The 24263-nt window shown below is 41.2% G+C and overlaps 2 protein-coding genes and 1 non-coding gene across 7 annotated transcripts in view; 1 reads left to right on the plus strand and 2 right to left on the minus strand.

Annotated features, from left to right (window-relative positions):
• Positions 1–12207, plus strand: part of aqp10b (aquaporin 10b) — a 13457-nt gene extending 1250 nt beyond the window's left edge. Inside the window, exons 2-7 of one of the 2 annotated variants that reach the window (XR_009206228.1) lie at positions 1340–1466; positions 2360–2497; positions 2603–2721; positions 3797–4014; positions 4447–4741; positions 11955–12207. Coding sequence is in view for 1 of the 2 variants with exons in the window: in XM_058404808.1 (XP_058260791.1) it covers positions 1340–1466; positions 2360–2497; positions 2603–2721; positions 3797–4014; positions 4447–4678 (834 nt within the window). In the remaining variant the exon portion in view is untranslated. Of the gene's footprint in view, positions 1–1339; positions 1467–2359; positions 2498–2602; positions 2722–3796; positions 4015–4446; positions 9089–11954 lie in introns of those variants that run through there. The other variant, XM_058404808.1, reaches the window with a different exon arrangement.
• A 1075-nt stretch (positions 12208–13282) lies between these two features.
• znf687b (zinc finger protein 687b) lies at positions 13283–21724 on the minus strand. Of its 4 annotated transcripts, none has more exons than XM_058404805.1 (10): positions 21476–21724; positions 17970–20253; positions 17580–17824; positions 17227–17411; positions 16868–17044; positions 16411–16573; positions 15815–16117; positions 15540–15652; positions 15325–15427; positions 13283–14968 (listed from the first exon to the last, which is right to left on the minus strand). In XM_058404805.1, the coding sequence occupies exons 2-10, from the start codon at positions 20230–20232 to the stop codon at positions 14402–14404; spliced, it is 4119 nt and encodes a 1372-aa protein (XP_058260788.1). In that variant the 5' UTR covers positions 20233–20253; positions 21476–21724; the 3' UTR covers positions 13283–14401. The 4 variants fall into 4 exon arrangements, with proteins under 4 accessions (XP_058260788.1, XP_058260786.1, XP_058260787.1 ...); XM_058404803.1 differs by having other exon boundaries at positions 17580–17881; positions 21476–21721; XM_058404804.1 differs by lacking the exon at positions 21476–21724 and adding an exon at positions 21013–21465 and having other exon boundaries at positions 17580–17881.
• On the minus strand, positions 16202–16340 carry LOC131362995 (small nucleolar RNA SNORA13). The gene has a single exon (XR_009206266.1). It is a non-coding gene; the product is annotated as a small nucleolar RNA SNORA13 (small nucleolar RNA).
• Positions 21725–24263: the final 2539 nt, after the last annotated feature.

Here is a 24263-nt window from a genome sequence, read left to right on the forward strand (position 1 = left end):
AAGACAGTGTGTGTGTGTGTGTGAGAGAGAGAGAGAGAGAGAGAGAGAGAGAGATAGAAAGAGAAAGATAGAGATATCAAGTATGCTTGTGATCATGTGATGTTTAAAGAAAAAATCAGTCACTTAAACGAGAGCAGCTTTCTTTAAGATGGTGTCTTTGGCCAATGATGAAAGTTTTAGTGATGAAGCCAATACATATCACCCCTCACGATGCTCCTCAGGGATTAATAGATTTGGAAAAATAAATAAAATAAAACACCTGCTAGCATTTAAAACACTAACATTTTATATTTAAGACTTTGAGGAGTACAAGTACATAAAAATGTCAGCTGATTGCGAGTCCTGGAGTTTCAGAGCTGTAACATCATGCATGATCCATTCAGTGCCTCTGAAAGACGTCTTCACTTTCATCACTCATCACACAGACATGTGGCAGATGCATGGGAAAGTGTTTAGTAAGGTGCTGGGCCACCAGGAACCACCAGAAGAGTCACACTGTCTTCACTTTTATAACAAATTAGTGAACTATTTAGTGTGACTATCTTCACTATCTAGTGAAACTAGTCATGTGGATGTGGGCCAGAGTCACCCTGGAATAGGCCACGCCCACCAGAACAGAAACCTTCCATAATACCATAATCATTCAGAGGAACTTTGTATTGATTTCTCAGGCACTGATCCATGCCAACAAAAATGTCCTTCAAAGTACACAAAAAAATTACAATTATTTCTATCAGTTTTTAGTATCATACACGGTAACAGACACATAAAAGCCCACTTCATGCTCCTCTTAGATTTTAATTTCCATCCATTTTCTATACCCACTTTATTCCTAATCAGGGTCACAGGGATCTGCTGGATCTCAGCACACAGTGGGTGAAAGGCAGGGGTACACCCTGGACAGGTCACCAGTCCATCACAGGGCCACACATATAGACAGACAACCACACACACTCACTCCTATGGGCAATTTAGAATTACCAACCAACCTAATATACATGTTTTTGGACTGTGGGACGAAACCGGAGTACCCGTACACATGCCAACTCCACACAGAAAGGCCCCTGCCTGTTCAAACCTGGGATTCAAACCCAGGACCTTCTTGCTGTGAGGCAGCAGTGCTTACCACTAAGCCACCGCACTGCCCAGGTTTTAATTTCACTTTTTTATTCTCTCTATTAATACATGATATTCTAATCAGGTATTTCTATATTTTAGTTCACATTTTTATACTTTGTCAGGAACTTTGATACAGGATAGATGATTTATGTTCATAGTGAGAAAGGTTTCAGATATTGTTCTTTATCACTCTACCCCCTGCTGTCTTCTCACTGTGTAGCTCTTTGGCTGCGGCTCGGTCGCTCAGGTCACAACTTCCAAAAACAACAAAGGAGAATATTTATCCATCAATCTTGGATTTGCTTTGGGCACTACATTCGGAGTCTATGTTTCTAAAGGAGTATCAGGTAAGGCTGCATGGAAGTGTGATCATGTAGGTTATTGTACCTCATGTCCTGTGGCGTTCAGATATGTTTGTACATCGCCAAAAAAAACCAAAAACTATCACCTAATCATCTTTATAGTAAACGCTCCTTGAACAGTTTTTCCATCTTTTTCTTAAACTTCCTTCCTGTCTTTCTTGTTTCCTTTGCACCTTCTTTCCAAACTTTATTTCCTTCCTTTCACTATTGCCTCAGACTCCTTTTCCTGTCTAACAACAGAGGAAGCTGATGCTTTTTTGTTAAACCAAGAAGATGAGTGCTTTCTGTTATACTGACCCCAGCTTCTCTGGACACAGCAGCTCTGCTGGAATTCTGTGTGGAAGTAAAGCTTGGCTGAGCCTTTTGAATTAGAAAGACCCATTTATTAAAAGGTTTGTGGTGCTGATGAGCAGTGTCAGGGTCTCACTGAGGTTCAGACCTGAACAGATAGAAGCCAAAAGATGGTCAAGACACCAATAGATAGATAAATAGATAGAGCTAGACTTTTTCCAGATCAGTTTTCACAGTTCGTCACTGCAGAAGGAAAGTAAACTACTGAGCTCTCATTCATCCTTCAAGCTCAAACCTTAATGTCTTCATTGTGAAGCAAAAACAATAGAATCGGACCCTCTGTTATGGAGAGGACTGTATTTATGGCCATATGGTCAGTTTTGTTATATAAAATGTTTGTACTCTTAGATCCATTATTACTGTTGTAACCTTATCTATGAATAAGGGTATTAGTAAATAAGTAAGGGTATTAGTATAAATCAGTCAGGTTCAGCTGAAAAGGATTTACTGAAAAGGAGTTACCGGTTACTGAAGGTTAACATTTGATGACGTAATCATCCTCTCTGCTCATCTTCTCTCTGCATTAGGAGCTCACCTGAACCCCGCCGTGTCTCTCAGCCTGTGTTTCCTAGGCAGGTTCCCCTGGACTCGGCTGCCGTTCTACGTCATGTCACAGGTGTTCGGTGCTTTTCTGGCTGCAGCCACTGTTGCGTTGCAGTATTTTGGTGAGAGGGAAAAGGCTTACAGTTGCTTTAGACACCATCATTTAACTATAAAATGTGTGGTGGTGTGTCATGTGTGAGTGTCTTTGTCTCTGTGTCTGTCTCCAGATGCAATAATCCATTACAGTGGTGGGCACCTGACAGTGAGCGGTCCCACGGCCACTGCAGGAATATTCTCCACTTACCCTGCAGAGTACCTGAGCATATGGGGAGGAGTAGTAGACCAGGTGAAAAAAAATACCTTCAAATAACATTCCTGATTCAGTAGGACTGTGTTAAAATGATCATTTACACCGAGCAGGCATAACATTATGCAGTTTTGGAGATGCTCTGATCGAAATTGTGATGTCTAGCCATCACAATTTGGCCCTTCATCAAACTCACTCAAATCCTTTTCCTTGTCCATTTTTCCTGCTTCTAACACATCAACTTTGAGGACAAAATGTTCACTTAGTGCCTAATACAGCTCTGGAAAAAAAATAAGTGACCACTGCCCAATCTCCAGATGTAAAACCTATTGAAAACCTATGGAATGTCATCAAGAGGAAGATGGATGGTCACATCAAGCAAAGCTGAGCTTTTTTTGCAAAAAGAGTGGTATAAAGTTCCCCAACAGCAATGTGAGAAACTGGTGGAGATCATGGAGCCAAAACACATGCAGATCGGGGTTATTCCACCAAATACTGATCTCTTGATGTTATTAAGCCAAAGCATTAACACAATCTGTTTACAAATGATTTGCACTTTATTTGAGTTATTAAAGCTCTGCAAATACTGCATGATCTCGGGTTATTTTGATGTGTTGTCATTTCCTTTAAATATACACTCTAAATAACAATAGTTATATTTTGTATTTAGAAGAAGTATTGTCAGCAGTTCACAAAAAATGAAACAAAACTCTTCATCTGACCAATACATGAACCTGGAAGAAAAAAAACAGAAGAAACTGATTATTTTGCAGTGGGCTCTTTTTTTTTTTTTTCCAGAGCTGTATATCCCACCCACTAACAGGTGCCATGAGGAGGAGATATCTTATTCACTAAGGAGGAGATGTCTTATTCAATTCACCTCTCAGTGGTCATAATGTTATGCCTGATCGGTGTATATAATTCTTTCAAGCCATTTTCACAAATTTTAGCATCATGCCATAGGGTGGGTGTTATTACTAACATTATTGATTATTAAATGAACTATTAACACTGAATTGATTCCTTAAATATTCTATTGAACTGTTGTATAAATTTCCCATCAGTCTGAATTCCCTAAAATACAGATTTTCATGACATTGAGCATCCTTCTCAGGTGATTGGTACAGCGGCCCTGATGGTGTGTGTTCTGGCTCTGGGTGATGGTCGTAACTTTCCTGCCCCTCCCGGTCTAGAACCTGTTCTGGTGGGAGCAGTGGTTATGGTCATCGGCGTCTCCATGGGTTCAAACAGCGGATACGCCATCAACCCGGCACGAGACCTCGGCCCTCGGGTCTTCACCTGTATTGCCGGCTGGGGTGATGAGGTGTTCAGGTCAGCCTAACACACACACACACACAAACACACACACACACACATGGAGGAGGTGGGAATTGAACTCTGAACCCTGGAGGTGTGAGGAAAACATGCTGTATTTTTGATAAGTAATTAATTATCAAAATAAAACATGCGAATTAGGGATCATGTGAACAGTTTTTGCATTATAAATATTTACTTTTCAGTCAAAATTACCTGAACAAAATTTAATTCAATAACTACAATTTTGTTAATGGATTATTTTTCATCTTCACTAGAACAATGCAGCTTGAATGAGTGAATTTTTACATTAGATTTTATCTTGTAAGTAAAGCAAGGTGAAAAGGTTACCTTTGTAGAATTCAACCCCGCATGAAGCGTCACAGAGAGTGAACATAATGACATTCTAACACTAAACCCCTGAATAAGAGAGTCTTTTCTCCGGGACAGAGCCGGAGCCGGCTGGTGGTGGATCCCTGTGGTGGCCACGTGTGTCGGCGGCATCGTCGGCTCTTTGATTTATGAGCTGCTGATTGCTGTTCATCATCCCGAACAGGAAGTGACCAAAACAGTCGGCAACCTGCAGGACCTGGAACTGGACGTGTCACAGAAAGAGTCTGATAAACCCGATGAGCTCAAAGTGACTCAGGAGCAGCAGCATGTGAGCTTCCCTTCACCCTGATATACTGAAAAAGCTGCTAAGAAATCTTTTATATCAATCCAAACTTAAATATCCATCACTCAGGTAAATATTCCTTACAGACTATCACTGATTTTTGCTTATTTTTAACAAGAAAATGTGTTTGTTTTCTAAAGAGAATGCCAAATTCATTCAATTTTTTAATCAATACTACTGTTTTAATGGTATTAAAATGAATAGGCTATGATTAACCAGAAATAACCTCTAACAGCATTTTTAAAGTTAGTTACTCAGTATAGGATCAGATCAGGGCTCGTGTTCTTAAAGCTTCTAACAATCATCTCAGAGAGCTCCTAATTTAGTGTTAACTTTTCTAACTAGGAGTCTTAGTTTAAGAGTGATTCAGGACCAACCAGAGCAAATAGAAATATCTTAACATAGTGACTACTTTCATTTCTGGTGCTGTGGCATTTCTGCGCTGTGTCAGAGATGTTAGCATATCTCTAATCAAACATAATCCTTACACAATCTATCATGTAGTGTCTTATTAACTCACTGTCATTATTAACTATTATCACATTTCTTCTCCCTCTTCACCTTTCAGCCATTTTCTTCTCTGCTAAAGAAACTCTTAAGCCTTTGTTATGGTCTTAAATTAGTCTAGGGAAGACAGCAACAGAACTAAACTGTTGGTGGTGAGAGACTGAGCGACGTCAGAGGAGAAGGCCAAAATAGCAAACATAACAAAACTAACTCTTATTAACAACTGACTAAGCTGCAAAGAAAAGAAAGGAAATAAACTCCCTCAAGCTAACATAACCAGGAGAAAAAAGAGTTATGTAAAATAAAATGGCACACACCTTCCTACTAGACCCAAAACAAAAGACATGTATTAAGGATCAATATTTATAATGGGCAACTCAAATGAACACTCACTTCTCTTCAGATAAATGCTCAGTCTTTTTGTTGCCTCTCCAGTCACTGCCACTGTGGTGGAAATCCAGTGGTGGACCGTGCGTTTCACACCTAGGCCTTCACTGGTGTCCTTCCTGAATTAATCCACCTCTATACCATCATCATGACGCCACGGCAATAGATACTAATCAACCGTTAAATAACAAAGTAAAAAAGAAATTAGTCTACAGTATTTCACACCTCACAAGGAATAGTCCATTTTATTACGGTTACTTTTCTCAATAAAGACATTCTTGATGCCGTATGCAGCAAACTGCAATCTCCGGAGGACGCAGCATCCGAAATGAGACACAGTGAATATAGAAACACTGTATAACAGTGCGCTGTGTCACAGACTCTTATAGTGAACATGAATAACATTATATTACATACAGCAAAAACACAAATTAACACAATTCAGTCTCACAAGTTTCCTTTCACTGCAGAAAAAACCCCACAGCCCACCCCGGGGATCTGGAATGAAGGCAAACTGAAAACCCAGAAAAAAAGAAAACCCAAAAGCAGAAATGGTTCGACTATTTTGAAGAATCAAAAGGATTTTCTTGAAAAGTCCGCCTTGAAAATGTATTTGTAAGGATGTCCACAACCAAATCGATTTCTTCTCCTCTGTCAGCCATTGTGGGTTAAAATATATATATTTTATTTAGTTTGTGCGGGTCGCTGCCTCTGACTGCTCCAATTATCCAATCAAAAGACGGGAAATTGCTGACGTAATCGTACGCCTGCTAGATGGCCCCAATGACGCCAACTCCAAATCTGATTGGTTAATGGAACAGTTTCAGTGCCACTTATTTTAAGCTCCGGGCGCCTGCACTATTGATTCTGAAGGCCTTAAGGCTGGGTGACACATGATGTCAGCCACTGGCTGAAATATGATTGGATAAATACTCTTATCATAAATATACACTACTGGAAGCAGCGCAACCGAGAGAAAAGCTATGAAATGTAGAGAATAGACTATTGGGAATAATTTAATACACATTCATGGAAAAATATATTAAATATATTAAAATGCAAGTCAGTGATTCAGTACCCCTTCATCACCTCCCAGCACCTGTTCCATCTCCTCTCTGAATTTCACACAACAGTCTTCTTCCTTCAGCTTCCACCATCTGATCCGAGATTCAGTCTTTGTTCTCTTCCTCATTCTCACTTCTAAAGTCATCCTACAGACTACCATCCTGTGCTGTCTAGTTACACTCTCATCTGCCACTACCTTACAGTCTCTAAACTCTTTCAGGTTGCATCTCCTGCATAGGACATAGTCCAGCTGTGTACACCTTCCTCTACCTCTACTCTGCTCCTCCTTCTTCTTAAAATATGTATTCACCACTGCCATTTCCATCCTTTTTGCAAAATTTACCACCATCTGTCCATTCACATTCCTCTCCTTGACACCGTACCTACCCATCCTCATCACCTCTGTTCCCTTCAACAACATGTCCATTTAAGTCTGCTCCAATCTCCTCTCTTTCTTCCTTTGGTACACTTCCTTTTGAACACTTCATCTAACACACTCCAAAAATCTTCTTTCTCCTCCTTCACACACCCCACTTGTGGGGCATATGCACAGCTACAGTGTCATTCACCAACACCCCTTCAATTTCCAGCTTCACAATCATCACTCTCAGACACTCTCTTCACTTTTACAACACTCTTACTATATTCTTCCTTCAGGACTGCCCCTACACCATTTCTCTTCCCATCTACACCATGGTAAAATAGTTTAAAACCACCTAAAATACTCCTGGATTTACTCCCCTTCCACTTGTCTACCTTTCTTCACTCCATCATATCCACCAGCTCTCTCCCTTTACCAGTCATAGTGCCAACATTTAGAGTTAGAACTCTCACCTCCACACTCCTACCCTTCCCCCTCTCCTTCTTCTCTTTCTCTCAGCAGTAGCACACTAAGACCCTGCTAGCCAACAGTACTGGTGGCAATCATTGGTAACCCGGGCCTGAACCGATCCGGTATGGTAATCAGGTTTATGACCGAATATTTGATATGACACAGGTTTTATGCCGGATGCCCTGCCTGACGCAAATCTCCCCATCTATCTGGGCTTGGGACCGGCACTAAGGACACACTGGCATGTGCAATCCCAGAGTTATGCAGGTACAGGATGGGAAACAAGAGCTTCATGTAATGTTCACATCAACCATCAGATCTGAGGGAAAAGCTCAGTGATTTTGTCTGTAACATGATAGTTGGTGCAGATAGGCTGATATGAGTATTTATACTGCAGATTTCTTGGATTTTCACACACAATAGTGTTTAAAGTTTATGAGCAGCTGTTCTCTGGACAGAAACCTGGAAAGACCACTTAATGTTCAGCCAAAAACAGAAAGCTGAGGCTGCAGTGGGCAGAAACTCAGCAATCTGGACATTTGAAAAAACATAGCCTCGTCTGATGAATCTCTATTTCTGCTGAGGCACACAGATCTCAGGGTCAGAATTTGACACCAACAACATGAATATATGAACCAAACCCGCCTTGATTCAACAGTTCATGCTGGTGGAGGTGGTGTGATGGTGTGGGGAATGTTTTCTTGGCACACTTTGGTCCTGTTAATACCAAGCATTCATCTCTTAAATGTCACTTTAATGGAAGTAGTAAAAGTAAAGCGTCATCTATTTTTCCAATTTCTGTATGCTGAGTGTAATCACTATCCACTTTATTGTTGGGAATAAACCTGCTCATTCATGCAGTCGTTCACTCAGGCCATCATGTGCCATGCTCACCATCTGATCACCATCGCTGCAAAAAGTAATTATATGAGGCTTCTCCATCCACAGAACTGAAGATTACTAAATTTTTGCACCATTCTGGGTAAACTCTAGAGACTGTTGTGTGTGAAAATCTCAGGAGATTAGAGGTTTCTAAAATACTCTAACCAGCCCATCTGGAACCAACAGCCCTGCCATTCAGCATTTAGGGAAAAAAAGATGAGTAGTATAATCTCATAAACATTCATTACACTTTTTAATTGTGCCTTTTTAATCAATGCAGATGATAGTTTGTTGTTGATGTTATGGATCAAAGTAATGGTCTGAAAAATATCAGCTACAATGAAGATCAAATCTAGGAGGCGTGTCATTCTGTGTGCAATCACCTGGTATAACTGCATGAATCTATAGCATGAGATAGAAGGAAAGAAGCCCCAGCATTGCTCCTTCATACCATCGTGTACGTTTCTCTTGGCGATGCTGTTGAGCATGCGGTTCCACAAAATTCACTTCATTTCAATTCAGTTTTATCTGTATAGTGCTTTTAACAATGGACATTATCTCAAAGCAGCTTTACAGAACATAAGAAACAGTGCAAAAGTCCTAGATGTCAGACAAAATCATCCCTAGTAATCAAACCTGAGGCGACTGTGGCAAGGAAAAACTCCCTTAGATGATATGAGGAAGAAACCTTGAGAGGAACCAGACTCAAAGGGGACCCTGAACAATGTCCTTTTTACAATCATGTACAGACAGGTGTGTGATACAGTGTATGTAGAATGTTAGTGTATGTATTAATTAGGAGGTTCTTGTCATCTTCAAAGTCCACATAGGGTTGGCATCGTTGCTTTGAATACTCAAGTCCTCATGAAGCAGAACCCAGCTGGAGCTGGTCATCTCTGGATGCCTCAGGATCCTCACAGGGTTGGCCTTTGTCTACTGGAGCTGGCACAATCTCTAGATGCCTTGGTATGGGTAGAAAAAGGGAACAAGTGGAAAGGAGTTAGCGTAGCTGCCGTTCATGATATTAGCAACACTAGATAATAATGTGCATTTAATCAGATGTACTGGAGCACAAGGTTATGGGATGTGTTAGATGTATGGCTGGATAAAGAGATAAGTCTTTAGTCTACATTTAAACTGGGAGACTGTGTCTGAGCCCCGAACACTGTCAGGAAGACTATTCCAAAGTTTAGGATCTAAATATGAAAACGCTCTACCCCCTTTTGTAGACTTTGATATTCTGGGAACTACCAGAAGTCCGGAGTTTTGTGATCTTAAGGAGCGTGGTGGATTGTAACGTTTTAGAAGACTGGTTAGATATGTGGGAGCTAAACCAATTAGAGCCTTGTATGTAAGTTGTGCTAGTTTGTAATCAATTCTAAACTTAACAGGTAGCCAGTGCAGGGATGATAAACCTGGTAAGAACTCTGGCGGCTGCATTCTGAACTAACTGTAGCTTGTTTATTAAAGATGCAGGACAACCACCTAGTAATGCATTGCAATAGTCCAGTCTGGAACCACTGGGACAGTTCCCTGCCAAACCACTGGATGGGGTGCTGGCAGGTGAATCGCTGGAGCCTGCTTTGTTGTGTTTTCCCCATGTACTTTGTGCCACGCCCTTCCCATTGTTCTCATTTCCCGCCATGTCACCTCTTCCCCATTAGTCCTAATGTTCTGCCCTATATATAGAAACCCTTTTGTACCTGTCTTGGTCAGTCATTCTTGTTATTGTTCGTTTGTTTGGATGGTTTTTTGTTTGCTCGTTTGTTTTAATGTCCAGGCTCAGTAATGTCCTGGTGACCATGCTCACGTCATGTTTCTGTAACCATGTTTAGTTTGCCCCATGTCTTGTGTTTTATGTTATTAAAGCAGTGCTTTATTTGAATCCTGCATAACCTGTCCATAGCATGTGGGCACATACGACAACCATGGGGATCTGGGTTCGAGCCCCGGGTTCGAGCCCCGCTTCGGGTGGGGGTGCCTGGTTGTTACAAGTCCAGTCTGGAGGTCATGAATGCATGAAGTAGTTTTTCTGCATCAGATACAGATAAACTGTTCCTAAGCTTGGCAATATTTCTAAGATGGAAGAAGGCTGTTTTTGTCATATTGGAAATATGATTTTCAAAGGATAAGTTGCTGTCTAATATTACGCCCAGGTCTTTCACTGTCCAGTGCATACTTCTAGATGCAAGCTGAATTGCGAGAGCTTCTGTGTACTGGTTTTTAAACCAATAAGTAATATCTCTGTCTTATCAGGATTCACTAATAGAAAATTATCGGTCATCCAATCTTTAATATCATTGACACACTCAGTTAGTCTAAACAATTTAGATATTTCATCTGGTTTTGATGAGATGTATAACTGGGTATCATCTGCATAACAATGGAAACTAATCCCATGCCTTCTAATGATGTTACACAATGGAAGCATGTATACTGAGATAAACAGATGTCCTAAAACTGACCCCTTGTGGAACCCCGTATTTCTCTGGCATTACACTGGACAGTTCTCCATTTAGATCTACAAAATGGTATGGATCAGACAGGTAGGATCTAAACCGTTTCAATACCTGTCCCTGCATACCTGTGTGATTTTCTAAGGGATCTAGGAGAATGTTATGATCTATAGTGTGGAATGCAGAACTAATTTAACTAGTGCAGATTCTGTACTATGATGGGGCCTGAAACCTGACTGAAATTCTTCAAGGATATTGTTTTCCTGTAAGAAGGAGCATAAATGAGCTGACACCACCTTTTCTAATATTTTACACATAAACAGAAGGTTTGAAATCGGTCTGTAATTGGATCATTTGTTAGGGTCTAGTTTAGGTTTCTTAATAAGGTTAGAATTAGGGACGTGACACAAGTATAGAAATATAAAAAAATAAATTATGGAAATGAGGCAAGCAATACAGACAGCAAGCAGCATATTCAAATATTAATCCAAATATCACAAAAACACAGCATACACAGCAGAACATTTTAACTGTCTGTGTCATAAAAAGATTAGGGATTATGGATGTTTAATTAGAGATACGCATCTCCGACACAGCGCAGAAATGCCATAGCACCAGAAATGAAAGTAGTCACTATGTTAAGATATTTCAAAGTGAAGGCTTTTAATAAACCCTACTTAAAAGTGCTCTTTTTTATTGGACAACCAATCACAACCTTCAGAAGAATGTGTCATACCTAGTAACGGGCTCAGCCCCGCCTCCTCTCTAAGATCATTTAAACTGCTATAGAAAATCTTAAACCTCTTAAAAGTCCTCCTTCCTACTACTAACACTTTTTGCTTTTTGACCTCAAGACCTCTTTTAAGGGTTAAGATGCTTTCTAAATAACTTTTATCTTTAATAGGATCTTCTCTTTCATTTTAAGGGGAAACGCCTACATTCTTTGTGTTTTGTCACTAGGAAAAACTCTTTACACTAAGAATTTTCATGAATCGGGTCCAGGGGTGTATTTGGGTAATGGGTTTATCGGCTTGTTTCGATGTCTGAACAGGAACACTGATCTCACATCCTCTCTAATTAGCTGTAGCTCTGTTTTTACTTAACAATGTTAAGGATTAATAAAACAACATTTTTATATTTTTGCTTCTGACAGGACAGCAGCTCTGACTTCAAGGCACAGGATTATTCTAATGCACTGGTTGTGATGTTATTGTTTCTGTACTGAAAGCTCTTTCACTTGTACAGCAGATGTTCAAATTGAACAAAGAGAACATTTTGCTGATATTCTGAAGCTTTCTGTAAGATTTTATTTATGGAAAAAAGGCAGTTATACTAAATGAAAATCCTCAGATTTGCAGAATATTTCCACGACATTAACTACAAATGAATGAAGTGTTTTTTAATAAATAAACAAATGAATAAATAATTGTGCCTCAATTATTTATCTTTTTCTTATAGTTTCAGCCATGTTGATTATCTTTATACGTGTGTGTGCTGATCATCCATCCATTATCATTAACATGAAGTAACATTATTCTGACTAGGAGGGATGTGGTAGCTTAGTGGTTAAGGTGTTGGACTACTGACCGGAAGGGTTGTGAGTTCTAATCCAAGGTTCACGATGCTGCCACTTGAGCAAAGTCCTTCACTTTCAATTACTCAGTTTCATAAAATGATATAAAATATAAGTCTCTCTGGATAAGGGTGTCTACCAAATGCAAGAAATGTGAAGCAATTCCAGCCAGGTGATTTCTGCAGCTTCTCTGAAGGTGGTGACGTATCCACATTTAATATTGGTATCTTTTGAATACACAATGAAGTGAATAAGGAGTCACTCAGGGTTTGTCCTGTATGATGGCTAATTTTTGTTTACTAAGGTTTATTAGATGTGAGAACATTAAATTCAATTGTAGAGCAAATTGTTAAGCAAAACCTTGAGATTCTTTTGGATGCTTGAAGATTTTGTGCTAAACCGATGGTCTATTAGCTCCACTCACATGATACCTGAACAAGTAAGATGAGCAAATTCAGCACGTGGGTATTGTACGAGTGGTTGATGTAAACAGTGCGATACAGTAAGGGATGATGTCTGACCCACGATCGAGCATGTTCGTTTGTTACAAAGCACTTCGATGGCATTCACTGTATTAACATCCAGTGTCTGAGTGTTCCTATTCCTCTGTGAAGTAGCTCTTATTAAACAAGGACCAAAGCTATACTGTAACAATTGACCACTTTATTTAGAAACAATAAAGTAGAACTGACGCACACTGTATGGCAGTGAAGCAGGCAGATGCAAGTTCACCAGGTGATGGATATTCAACCTTATGTAAAGGACGTGACTAAACTTGACACTCTCACATTCAGATGTCTCACAAGATCACACTATAAACCATAATGCATTTATAAGAAACATGGCATTTAACAAGCATAGACACTTTTGATAGAAAAAAGACTACAGTTAAAGAAAAGAAGAAAAGCAATATTTGTATGGGTGTGTAATGTTTCTGCGATCCATTACACTCAACGTCTGTTTTTAATTACAATAAATTCATAAAAAATACACCCAGCTCCTCAGGCATAAATGAGATTTTTACATTAGGGGTATCTGAAATCAGCTAAGGAAAAATAAAATACAGATACAAAAACGGAACTTGTTCACGTTGTCTAAACAGAACCCGAGCAAACTTTAAACAGGATCCATTTCTACACGTCTCGGTGGCCAGGGTGAGAACCTGCTGAGTGAAACTATTGACCGTGTGACTATTAAACCATTTACAAATCTTACCTCAGGAGCTCTTTTCTTGACATAATATCCACAGGATCCTCAGGTTTTTGACATCAACAACCATAATTTTCACTTTCACAATTTGTCTCGCAAAAAAAAGAAAAAGACTCACAATCAGTACGAACAATTCATATAAATAAATATCAATAATACAATGCTGATACAATATCATTACTACAGCTCAGTGTTTTTATACAAACAGGAAAAAGGCTTCATTAGCACCCTTATGTAACTTTTAATGCTCTGTTTGGGAATCTGAGCTCCAGGTCCGGTTCTGGAGCCGAAACCGTGCTGCATGCCAGCAGCTCCGCCTGTAACGACTGACCTCAAAGCAGTGAACACCTCTGTGACCCTGCGTGAACGTACTCTCTGGATTAATAACGATGATAATAATGAGAGAGAATGAAGGATTTGTCTGGCTCTGAGCTTTGGTGTGAATTGGTCAGTGTAATATTCATATTCCTAAAGAAGGGATTACGAAATCTGATCTTTATAGAATTTGTTTTCCTCAAAATCATGTTACTGATTCAACCAAGTTCAACTTTTGCTCTTTTCCTGAATAAAGTTATTAGACTGACTGCAAAGATGGCTGACTTTTACTGTATTAGTGTCTTTATCACACGTTTTAACGGCATTAATAACGTTTGTTATTCAGTGTCTGTTTAACTGAGCAATAAAATATAACGTGAAGATGAATGTTGTGAAGCGGGGCATCAGTGCACCTGCCTACACTTTTCATTAGTCAAAAGGGACAAAGAGCTGTTCACCTTCCTTTTCTACTGCATTCCTCAGAGTTCTCAGTACCTGTCTCCTCACACAACCTTGTCTGTCTTGTGTGCGCTGATGAAGGCCATGCCGTGCGTGCGGAAGTGTGTGTTAAGGTCCGAGGCCTTGTCAAAGTGGCGCCCACACACCCTGCAGCTCATGCTCCCCTCGCCCTCCTCTTCACCCTTCTCCTCCTCTCCAGGTTTGGATGTGTGTGACGTATGGCTGCTGTCCTGTTGATCTTGCCTTAATTTGTGTGTGATGAAGCGGTGGCGGCTTAGCGAGGCAGCCGAGGCAAAGCAGGCCCCGCACTGGACACACTGTTGTGATGCTGACTCGCTGTCTCGGTGCTTCAGAATGTGCTGCTGGAACTCGCCCCGGTCTAGCGTGCTGAAGCCGCATGGCGCACAGCGAAAACCTCCCTCCTCCTCTTCTGCTTCCTCTTCCTTATCACATGAGCGCGTTCGTTTGGCCTGGCTCGTTGTCTCGTCCCCTCCGGTATCTGGCACATCAGCCCCCGCTCCGACCGAGGAAGCTCCGCCCTCGTAGTCAACCTCAGAGGAGCTTCCTGCTCCTTCTCCCGGTGCTGAGCGCTTTCTTGTGTTCGTGGTATTCTGACAAAACACAACAGACTAGATATTATCATGCAACATCAAGACATCAACATCATAAAATCAAGGCATATGACATAAAACATGCCAGGAACAAGGCAACAAATATAGTACAAACATCTGTGACTCTGCTATAATGCCAACCATCACTGCAACTTACTGATTAGATGCTAAACCTAAGCACTTTAACATAAAATGTGAATATAATCCAAATTATGACCCTGCATTACCGTAACAGTGTCCTGAAAAAGTGTCTCTTCTCCCAACTGAGTAAAGGCTGTAATTTAGCCCTTGGAGCAGAACTGTAAAATGTGTTCATCACCTAATTATGCTTGAGAGCCTAAAATATTTTTCCTTACCCGCTTCTCTATGGTCTGTCTAGTTCGGATGCCGTGTCTGACCCGGATGTGTTTCTCTAATATCAGGCGACTGCTGAAGGTTCTCTTGCCCTCTGAACAGTACCTAAAAGGGAAAAACAAACCTTACCGTACCGTCACAAAGTTCCTGTATGTTTTTGGCATGAACCTGTAATAAGTGTTTATCTGAAATGAAAAGTAAAAGGCGGTGAACTCACTGGCATTGGAAGACTCTCTTGACACCCTCATGAATGACCCGGACATGGCGACGCAGGCTGTTGGCCGAGCTAAAGGAGCGCTCACACATCCGACATGGAAACTTCTTTATCGACTGCAGAAACAGAGAAACGTACTTTAATTTTATGTTTCTCTTGATTATTTTACTCCTATCAGATGTGGATTTTTACCTTTATGACTACTTTATTTGTTGTATGAGATGTAGCAGCAAGTAAACAAACAAAGTAATGAATAAATAATGAGTTGGGGTATTTACCGTGCCATGCTCATTCTTCATGTGGTCAATGTAATCATCTCTCTCAGTGTACCGTGTCTTACACTCCCTGCATCTCCACTCCATGCTGCTCCCACTGTCTGGGGAACTGGGCTGGTCTTCCTCGTCATTGTCTTCTTCCTCCTCCTCTTCATTTTCTCTTTCATCTCCTTCCTCTTCTTTCTCTTCTTCCTCCCCGTCACCTTGTCCTTGCTTTCTCGATGTGGGGTTTGCACTCGAGGCTGAGACAGGAGACGAGGCACTGGGCGGAGCCTCTGCTTTGCCTGCCAGGCCTCTATGAGCAGTCTGTATGGAGGCGAGTCAATTGAAGTCAAAGGCGAGTTTAAAGCTGTGACCATGACTTACACACCAACACACAAATGATTCAGTGCATGTGCCTGGTACAGAGCTTTGCATGAGGTAACACTGCAGCTACCCAGTAAAGGCCAAACCAAGACATTACTGTATGCCTTTACTGACACCACATTCTTTTGAGGAAAAGGCAAAGAATGGGCAACACAAAAAGGCAAGAGGACAGTATTTATTGCTACCTTAAAAGTAAAATTAATACTCAATCGAGTTTCATTACAGAAACTAACCTTGATGTGTTCCATCATAGATCCCTTCTGAGCGTATAACTTGGTGCAGTCTGGACACTTGAAAACATGCACTTTCTGCTTGGCCAGGTGAGTGTCAAAATGCATATAGAGCAAAGGTTTCTGGGTAAAGACTGTGTCGCACATCACACACTTGTAGATCATCCTAAATGGAAGTACAGAATGATGAAACACAGTTAGGTGTCACACAGGGATAACCGGCATAAAATAAGAAATACATATAATAAGTATAATATAATAAATAATACAGTTTATAAACATATTAAACTGGCAACAAATACTTCCTCAGAGTTTTGATAAATACAAGAAATATGCGTCTTGCTTTAAAAACTCAGTGCTGGAATTTATTGATTACATATTATTCTAACAATATATTAATTGGTGATACTTGTTTTAGTTCTAAAGACAGAAGACGTTTTAGAGAACATCTGGAACCTACTTGGCCTGAGCAGCACTGAGGGTGGGGTGCTGGGTGCTGATGTGACCCTGGGCACTGGGGGCTGATTTGAAGGCCATTGGGCAATGTGGACACTTGTGGAACACTTCGCAGTGAGCAGTCTGAATGTGAGATTTGATGGAGTTCAGGCCACCAAACACCACCTGACAGCTGGAGCATCTACAGAAACAGAAATAAATCTCTTCAGTGATTGTATGTGATGTATTTTCCAAAATTCTAAAATCAACTCTTATTGCAACACACCCTCTGTTAAGCTAACCCTAGACATGACCGTGCTTCTTTAAAATCATATTATTTTCCCTTTTTTTGTATTTGTAAACAATATAGACCAACGCTAAGACCTGTAGCCGATGCGTCTGGCAAAGTGAAGACAGGCCTCCTCCAGATGAGTCTTAAAACTAGCCTGACGGGCAATCCCACCACATTCTGGACACACATGTGGAGCTCGGTGCTTATGGATTCGCTGGTGAGCTGAAACACTACACCCATTAGGCAGCATCATTGGTGGAGAGCAGAGCATACAGGTCTGAGAAAAGGAAAGAGCATTAACATCTGTATAGCATTGACCTTTACACTGTGTAGCTGCAAAATTATTCATTTCAACTGCCATGTACAGCAATTCACAGGAGCTGTGTGTCAGTTACAATAAAGTATAAAAAGGTCTACAAAAAAGTGTAAAAAAGGTGCTACTCACTGAATTAGGGGTAGCTCTGATTTGCTGGAAGTGGGCGACTAGCTCAGCTTTGCCTACAAACTGAGTCTGGCATTCAGGGCATTTGAAATTGTTGTACTGAAGAACCTCACCCTTCTTGCAGGGCAGAGGCATTAGGACATGAGGACTCTGAGGCCCGCGGCGAGCCGGACTGGTTTGGGAAGCAACCGGGCCTTGTGAGGGTGACTCTTTTAGTGGACTCGGGGTGGAAGGGATGGAGGGTGTTCCTGATTGGGTAGAAGGAGTTGACAAAGCAGGAGAAGAGAGTGGAGGTGAGAGCACGCCTAGAAATAGAAGTTTTTGATGTTATTAACTGTAAAAATGAATAATGTTTATTCCATAAGATGTGTACAGTGAAAAGAGATTACATACCAATTGGTGTGGTATCCTGCTGACCAATCATTTGCTCCACAGTAACTGGTCTCATGACCAGGTGTGAGCACTGCATAACCAGTCCTCTCTCTTTATGTTCCCGAGCATGCAGCAGCAGACTGCACTTATTAAAGAAGGCCAGGCGCTTTGCGCAGTGGTTACAGGTCACCTCAATTCTTAGGGAGCGCCTGTCGTAGTGACGTGCAAGACTGCGCTCCAGAGCAAAGGCATCCCCACACTCCAGGCAGCGGTAACCTGTTGCAGGCATGGGGAGACCCCACTCGGGTGGAGGTGGGGTGGAGAGATCAGGGCGGTAGCTCGGCAGCAGGTTCTTGCTGTTCAGGATCTTGTTGAAGGCTTCGACTAAGCTCGACTGGCTTCGAGAAATAACAGCCCCTGTGCTGTTGACAATAGAGGCTGGCTTGCAAGGAATGTGAACATTAGGCGTGCCTCCGTTAGTCGCCCTCCCCGAAGCGGCACGCACACTAATGCCACTAACTGTAGGAGTCACCGGCAGGTTGGCAGCTTTCGTAATGCTGACAGCTGTGGCAGAGACCTTGGTCTTGTCAGAGGACACAGAGCTTTTGTTCTGAGCCTTGCTTGCTGCAGCTAGCATGGCACTGCTCGCTTCTAAAGTGCACACAGACAGCGTGGAACCTTTAACCATTCGACCAGTGGGTTCAGCTCTTTTGTTAGAACTGACTGTCTGTCCTTCTGGTTGCACTTTTGCACCATCTGTGCCTTTTCCTGCAGCTCCTTTCCCTGCCACATGGGTAACTGTTCGAGTGATGCTTCCTGTGGAGGTTTTAATGGTCTTTATTCTGACTTTAAGAGGTCTGGAGGTTCCAGTACCTTCGGCTGTAGTGCCTCCGCTGCTATTAGGGATAGCGAGACACTGGGTAGACATGTTTTCGTCTTCTACCTCCATTTTTTCTTCATCTTTTTGTCCATTGTCCTGACCTAAATTAGCCGTATCCCCATTCTCCTCATTTACTGGTTTGGCCACCTCCATCTCTTCTTCTTCCTCTTTAGGTTCTCGGAGGCCTGTTGGTGGGGAAGAAGCAATCAGTGCTGGGCTGGAAGACTTTTTGGAAGCTGTTACTGATACTTTGGGCATCTCAGGCTCTGGACTTTCTGGTGAGTCACGTTCCTCAATGACATGTCCTGGATTTCGCTCTTCTGCTGGTGGGCTCTTAACATTCCCTGTCTGAACAGGTGAAGAAAGCCAGTTCTGCACCTGAGGGGAAGCAGGTGAAGCTAAGGGGATGTCCCCTGGTTTGGGGAAAGCAGCTGAAGACATGGGTGCAGAGCATGGAAGTGAGGGGGACTCTGAACTCTCTGCAGGAGACTTAAGTCTGCGTGAGCGTTTTGGAGAGGTGGGAGAGCCGGGACTTTCTTGAATGACCAGCGACCCCCCAGAATCCGGGTCGGAATCTTCCTCCTCTGAGTCCATACGCCTAAATTCTGATGAACTGTGGCGCGGAGTACCATTAAATGGTTCTGTCAAACTCGTAGCAAGGGGTGAAGAGGCAACAGCCCCTGAGACACGGGACCCAACCGAAGGAGAGGCTGATGAAGGTGATGAAGAAGGAACAGTGGAAGAATTTGGGAGGTATGGTTTGGGAGCAGGGAAAAAAGGAGAAGCCCCTCCGCTCGTGCCCCCGGGAACGGCGGCGCTCTTCGTCTTGTCGGCTCCCTCTAATCCTAATTCCTGCTGTGCGTGCTGCTGCAGCATCTGCATCCTTCTGGCCCTACCAACAGGGTCTCCAGTCCCCTGTGCCATCAGAGGCTTTAGCTTGTTGAAGATGTTGCTACTCTGTTTGGAGGTGTTAGCACATCCAAGCACTGACCCCGTGGAGTCCGGAGTCACTTTGGAGCCACACAGAGGCCACTGCTCCCCGTTTGGCTGGCTTCGGGACTGAGACAGATGACCTGCCCCACCTGAGGACACAAATCCATTATGGTTGAGTGGTTCCGACACTGGTACATCACCACCTTCAAAGGCTTCACTACGCACCCGATTCTTTACAATAACACTAACAATAGAGGGGTCGCTCTGTGAATCGGTGGCCGGGCTGGGGGCTCTGAGGGTGGAACTAGCGCCAACTCCGCTCTCGCCTGATTTTGTGATGGACCCACTGCTTGATCCCTGGTGTCCTTCCACCTCTTCTGGTGCTGACTGAATGGCCTCTTTGGCATCGATATCAGGAATATCAAATGCTGCCAACAAGTCATCAAAATCGGGGGTCTTCATGTCCCCCATGCCAGGACAGTGGACTCGAATCTAAAGAGCATTGACACAAAAACATTCCAGGTGATGTTACTGCTGATGAAAACACCTGATTTTATATATATATATATATATATATATATATATATATATATATATATATATATATATATATATATATAAATAAAGTTCATATTTAGATAATAATAATTACTGTTAGCTCTGCAATCAAGCTCTGCTATCAAACTCTGAATTCACTTTTCGTTTCATAAAGAAGGAAAACACTAATATATGATATAAAATACAATATATTGGTGATTTTAACCAATTCCTATGAGGTACTCGTGTTATTAAAATGATATATTTATTAACTGGTTTTGCAGTGATTTGGACCTGCTCCGGTTAGAGCCGTGTCTTTGTTAGCATTCAGGCTGTTTACAAAATTATTTTATTACCACAGATCCACAAAATGCAATATCTTATACTTTTCCAAAGCATCCTGGATCCCATCTAGCAATGACTGAGGTTAGTAAAGTAAGAGAGCTGTGTTTCTACCCTGAGCAGCTAGCTAGCTCCCGTATCAAACTGGTGCAACACAAAGCAGCTAACCAGAGAAAGGCAAGCTGGCTGCTTATATTTATATTCTTTATTTGCAATATGGGATGCAATAGCTCATGATCGCTGAGCATTTGAGTAATTAAATATAAATATATATACACGATGAGAGTGTCTGTTGATGATGAATATGTACAAGCACGGAACAAACCGCACTTGTGCGAGCAATTGTGCAGGAGCACAGCACGGAGCACTTACTGCTAGCGGACTCTTATGCTAACTGCGTATATGAGACATCTCAAACACGCGCTGCTTTATTCACCACCAGCAAAGGCTGTAATTAAACCCCGAATGAAGCATCTTCTTACATTCAGTATTTTAGCTAGTCGGCTATTTTAATGATCTGAAGCACGCACTGGCCTAGTGCTGCGTAGCTAAGCTAAACTGCGCTAGCCAGCTAGCTCGGTGCTGCTACAGTTTATTTTAGGCTCGCGCTCCTCCATGACGGCTCGTGAAGCTCGACTGGCCACCGCGCGAGCCAGCGAAGGGTCATTTAAACGAAGGCCACTGCGGTGGAAAATGCAAGACTTTTCTTTCGTGGAACTGCCGTTGCGTGGATTTCAAAGCGAACAGCGTGACACACGTTAGTGAAATCTCTCATTTGTAAAGAAAAAGGCTGCTCGTCGTGCGTTTTACTGCCAACAAGCAAGCATTTGTTTACCTGATTATCTGAGATTCCCGACTATCCTCACTCCAGTTGAAGCGCCTTAACTTCCCCGTCATCAGTCGGTTACGGCCAGGTCCGGACAGATCACAATTTTTGGGTCGTAAAAACAATCGACAAATATCATTTTGTATATTACATTTGACAATTGGAATTATAAATACTATTAAAAAATCTCTCGACGCAATATTTCTCCACTGATAATAGGTTTCCACCTACAGGTGATGAATTTGTGATTCTTGTTCCCTTCCAGGATCTCCCACACGGCCTTCCCTGCTGTGGCTTGTTCTGTGCTGTTCTCGGTGAGCTGAGCTCAGATAATAAAGATTTAGTTTCTCCTCTCGGGGAAATTAGGTGTTTGGATCATGCTTTTACACGCGTATTATAATGAATTGCCTTTAAAAATATATATATTAATCACTATTGTATGAACCAAAGGCTATTAATTGAATGTAAACGTCTCTAGTCGCCTAATAAAGCTGTTTTAATATCAAGAGTATTTATAGAGATAATCTGAGTGAACAGTTCATTGAAAAGACCTGAATTAGATAGAATTGAGTTTGGGTATTCTGTCCAGACCAGCTCATTGTTATCACACAGACATGTCTAGCAAAAATAATTACACCCTTATTCCTGTAGCATTAACATATCCACACAGCTCACTAACAATTATCTGACTTTATAATGAATTTTTGGCAGCTGGTTTTTATCTAAAGTGTCTCAAAATGCAATCCAAGAGCAAAGCAGAGCAATTAAAGCTTAAAGCCTGCTCAGAAGCATTTACAGCATGGTACACACACACACACACACACACACACACACACACACACACAGCACAATACATTTACTATCCTTATATATAAATAATCCATGGTGCATAAACACAATGGTACAACTGAACCAAATACAATATAATTATAATCATATAATATAATTCAATTATAAATATAATAACTAATAGCATTAATATATAGTAATGACAATATTAATAAACAATAATATATGTAATAAAAATGAACCAATGGTAGTATTTATTATATAATAATATGTAAAAAGAAATAACAATAGTAACATCATCAACATCACTACTACTACTAATAATAATGATGATGATGATGACTGATGACAGTGATGATGGTGATCAGCATCATCATCCAGACTCTATGAGCCACACATTAACATACCTGCTACACTTACTGCCTAAGTAATTACAGGAAAGCAGAGCTGTAACTTTAGGCAAAGGGAGTGAGAATGATCTGTAATATCACTCATGATGTGTATGTTTTGGCCACAGACACTGGTGGGATTCTCTGACTCTATGAGTAAAGGTCTAGAACTGGGGTTTCCAATCTTATATCAACAGTCTGGGGCTTTTTTTCCCATTTTGTGCAAGCATCTGCACCATGTATCTGTCTTATATTGTGTTTTTAAATCAATCAATAAAAACGCTATTTGATTTTAACCCTATCAGTCATGTGATGTCTGTTTAATAGCACAACAGAATGGCAGTAGACAGTTGAAGGTAAAGATAAAACTTTGCAGGAGTAGCAAAAAATGGCACTAAGATGGAACCATTGTTGGCATGTTATTGTAAAGTGGTGCTGTCATGAAATTTGCTGCTTTGTTCCATGGCATGGTCCTGAAGATGCCTACCAAGATTTGTGTCAGTGTGCAGGGTTATTGCTCAGATACAGTCTCACTTTCCAGTTAGATTTCCTGGCACATTACGGGCCAAACATTTGAAGTATTCAAAATTCTTTTGATAAATTTTGTCCTGGCTGGTTTGAAGATGTTTTATGCCAAATGGGGTTTTGGTTGGACATCATTTGTAGGAGAAAAAAACCTTTTGTGACAAAATCTAAGATGGTGCTCAAATCATTCAGTCTTATTTTCTTCTTTTAAATATTAAATTAGTTTATCTGGGGATCACATTTTTTTTATCTGGAGTCCCTGCTCTGCCATGACCTGAGAAATCCTCATAAACATCCAGAGCCCATGTTCTGTAGCTTCCCTGCAGTTGTATTGAATGGTTTAAATCATTTTTCTGAACCTAAAAGTAACTGTTGAATCATTTCAATGAGGTCCATGTCACATCTGAGATGTTTACAAATCTTAACCCCATAGTAAATAAACTTTATATATAATAATACGAAAAACCGCACCGTCGCAACAAGAGCTTTCAATCATATACTTCTTGAGATAATGTGTTTTGACTCATTGTCTTTTTGAGAAATCTGCTACAAGAGAACATCAACACATCGTGTTCTATTCATACTATAAGTATGTGCTTATGAGCAAGAAAAAAACTTGTGTTTGCATCTCTAGTGAAATTTGCATAATGTTGATCCCAGTGACTGTAATATTGATGGCTTTAACACAGGAAACATTTTTATTTGCTTTTGTTCATATACATGATATCGAAAACAAAAGCATGCTAGCAAATCTCTAAAAACACCCGAGCAGGTTAGCGTCGTTGCGTTGCCATAGTAACTGACCGGCGTTACTCTCGGCTTCTGGAGCGGAAATCACCGAGTTTTCCCGAACACTTCCAGGGATAGATGAACCTCCTTCCTGTAACTCCCCGATATTTGTAGAACGGTTATTCAAATAAAGACATTCACATAAACAATGTTATGTATTTGATTTTAAAATGTGAATAATTTCAAGCCATTTTAAGAACATTTGCGAGGCACCGGAAGACTGAGGAAAGCGTCTTAGCCAATGAGAATAGATATTAGAAGCATGTGCAGGCAACGGTTGTATATTGACCAATGAGGAGGTGGCT

The sequence above is a fragment of the Hemibagrus wyckioides genome, linkage group LG12 (genome assembly GCF_019097595.1).
Source record: "Hemibagrus wyckioides isolate EC202008001 linkage group LG12, SWU_Hwy_1.0, whole genome shotgun sequence".
NCBI lineage: Eukaryota > Metazoa > Chordata > Actinopteri > Siluriformes > Bagridae > Hemibagrus > Hemibagrus wyckioides.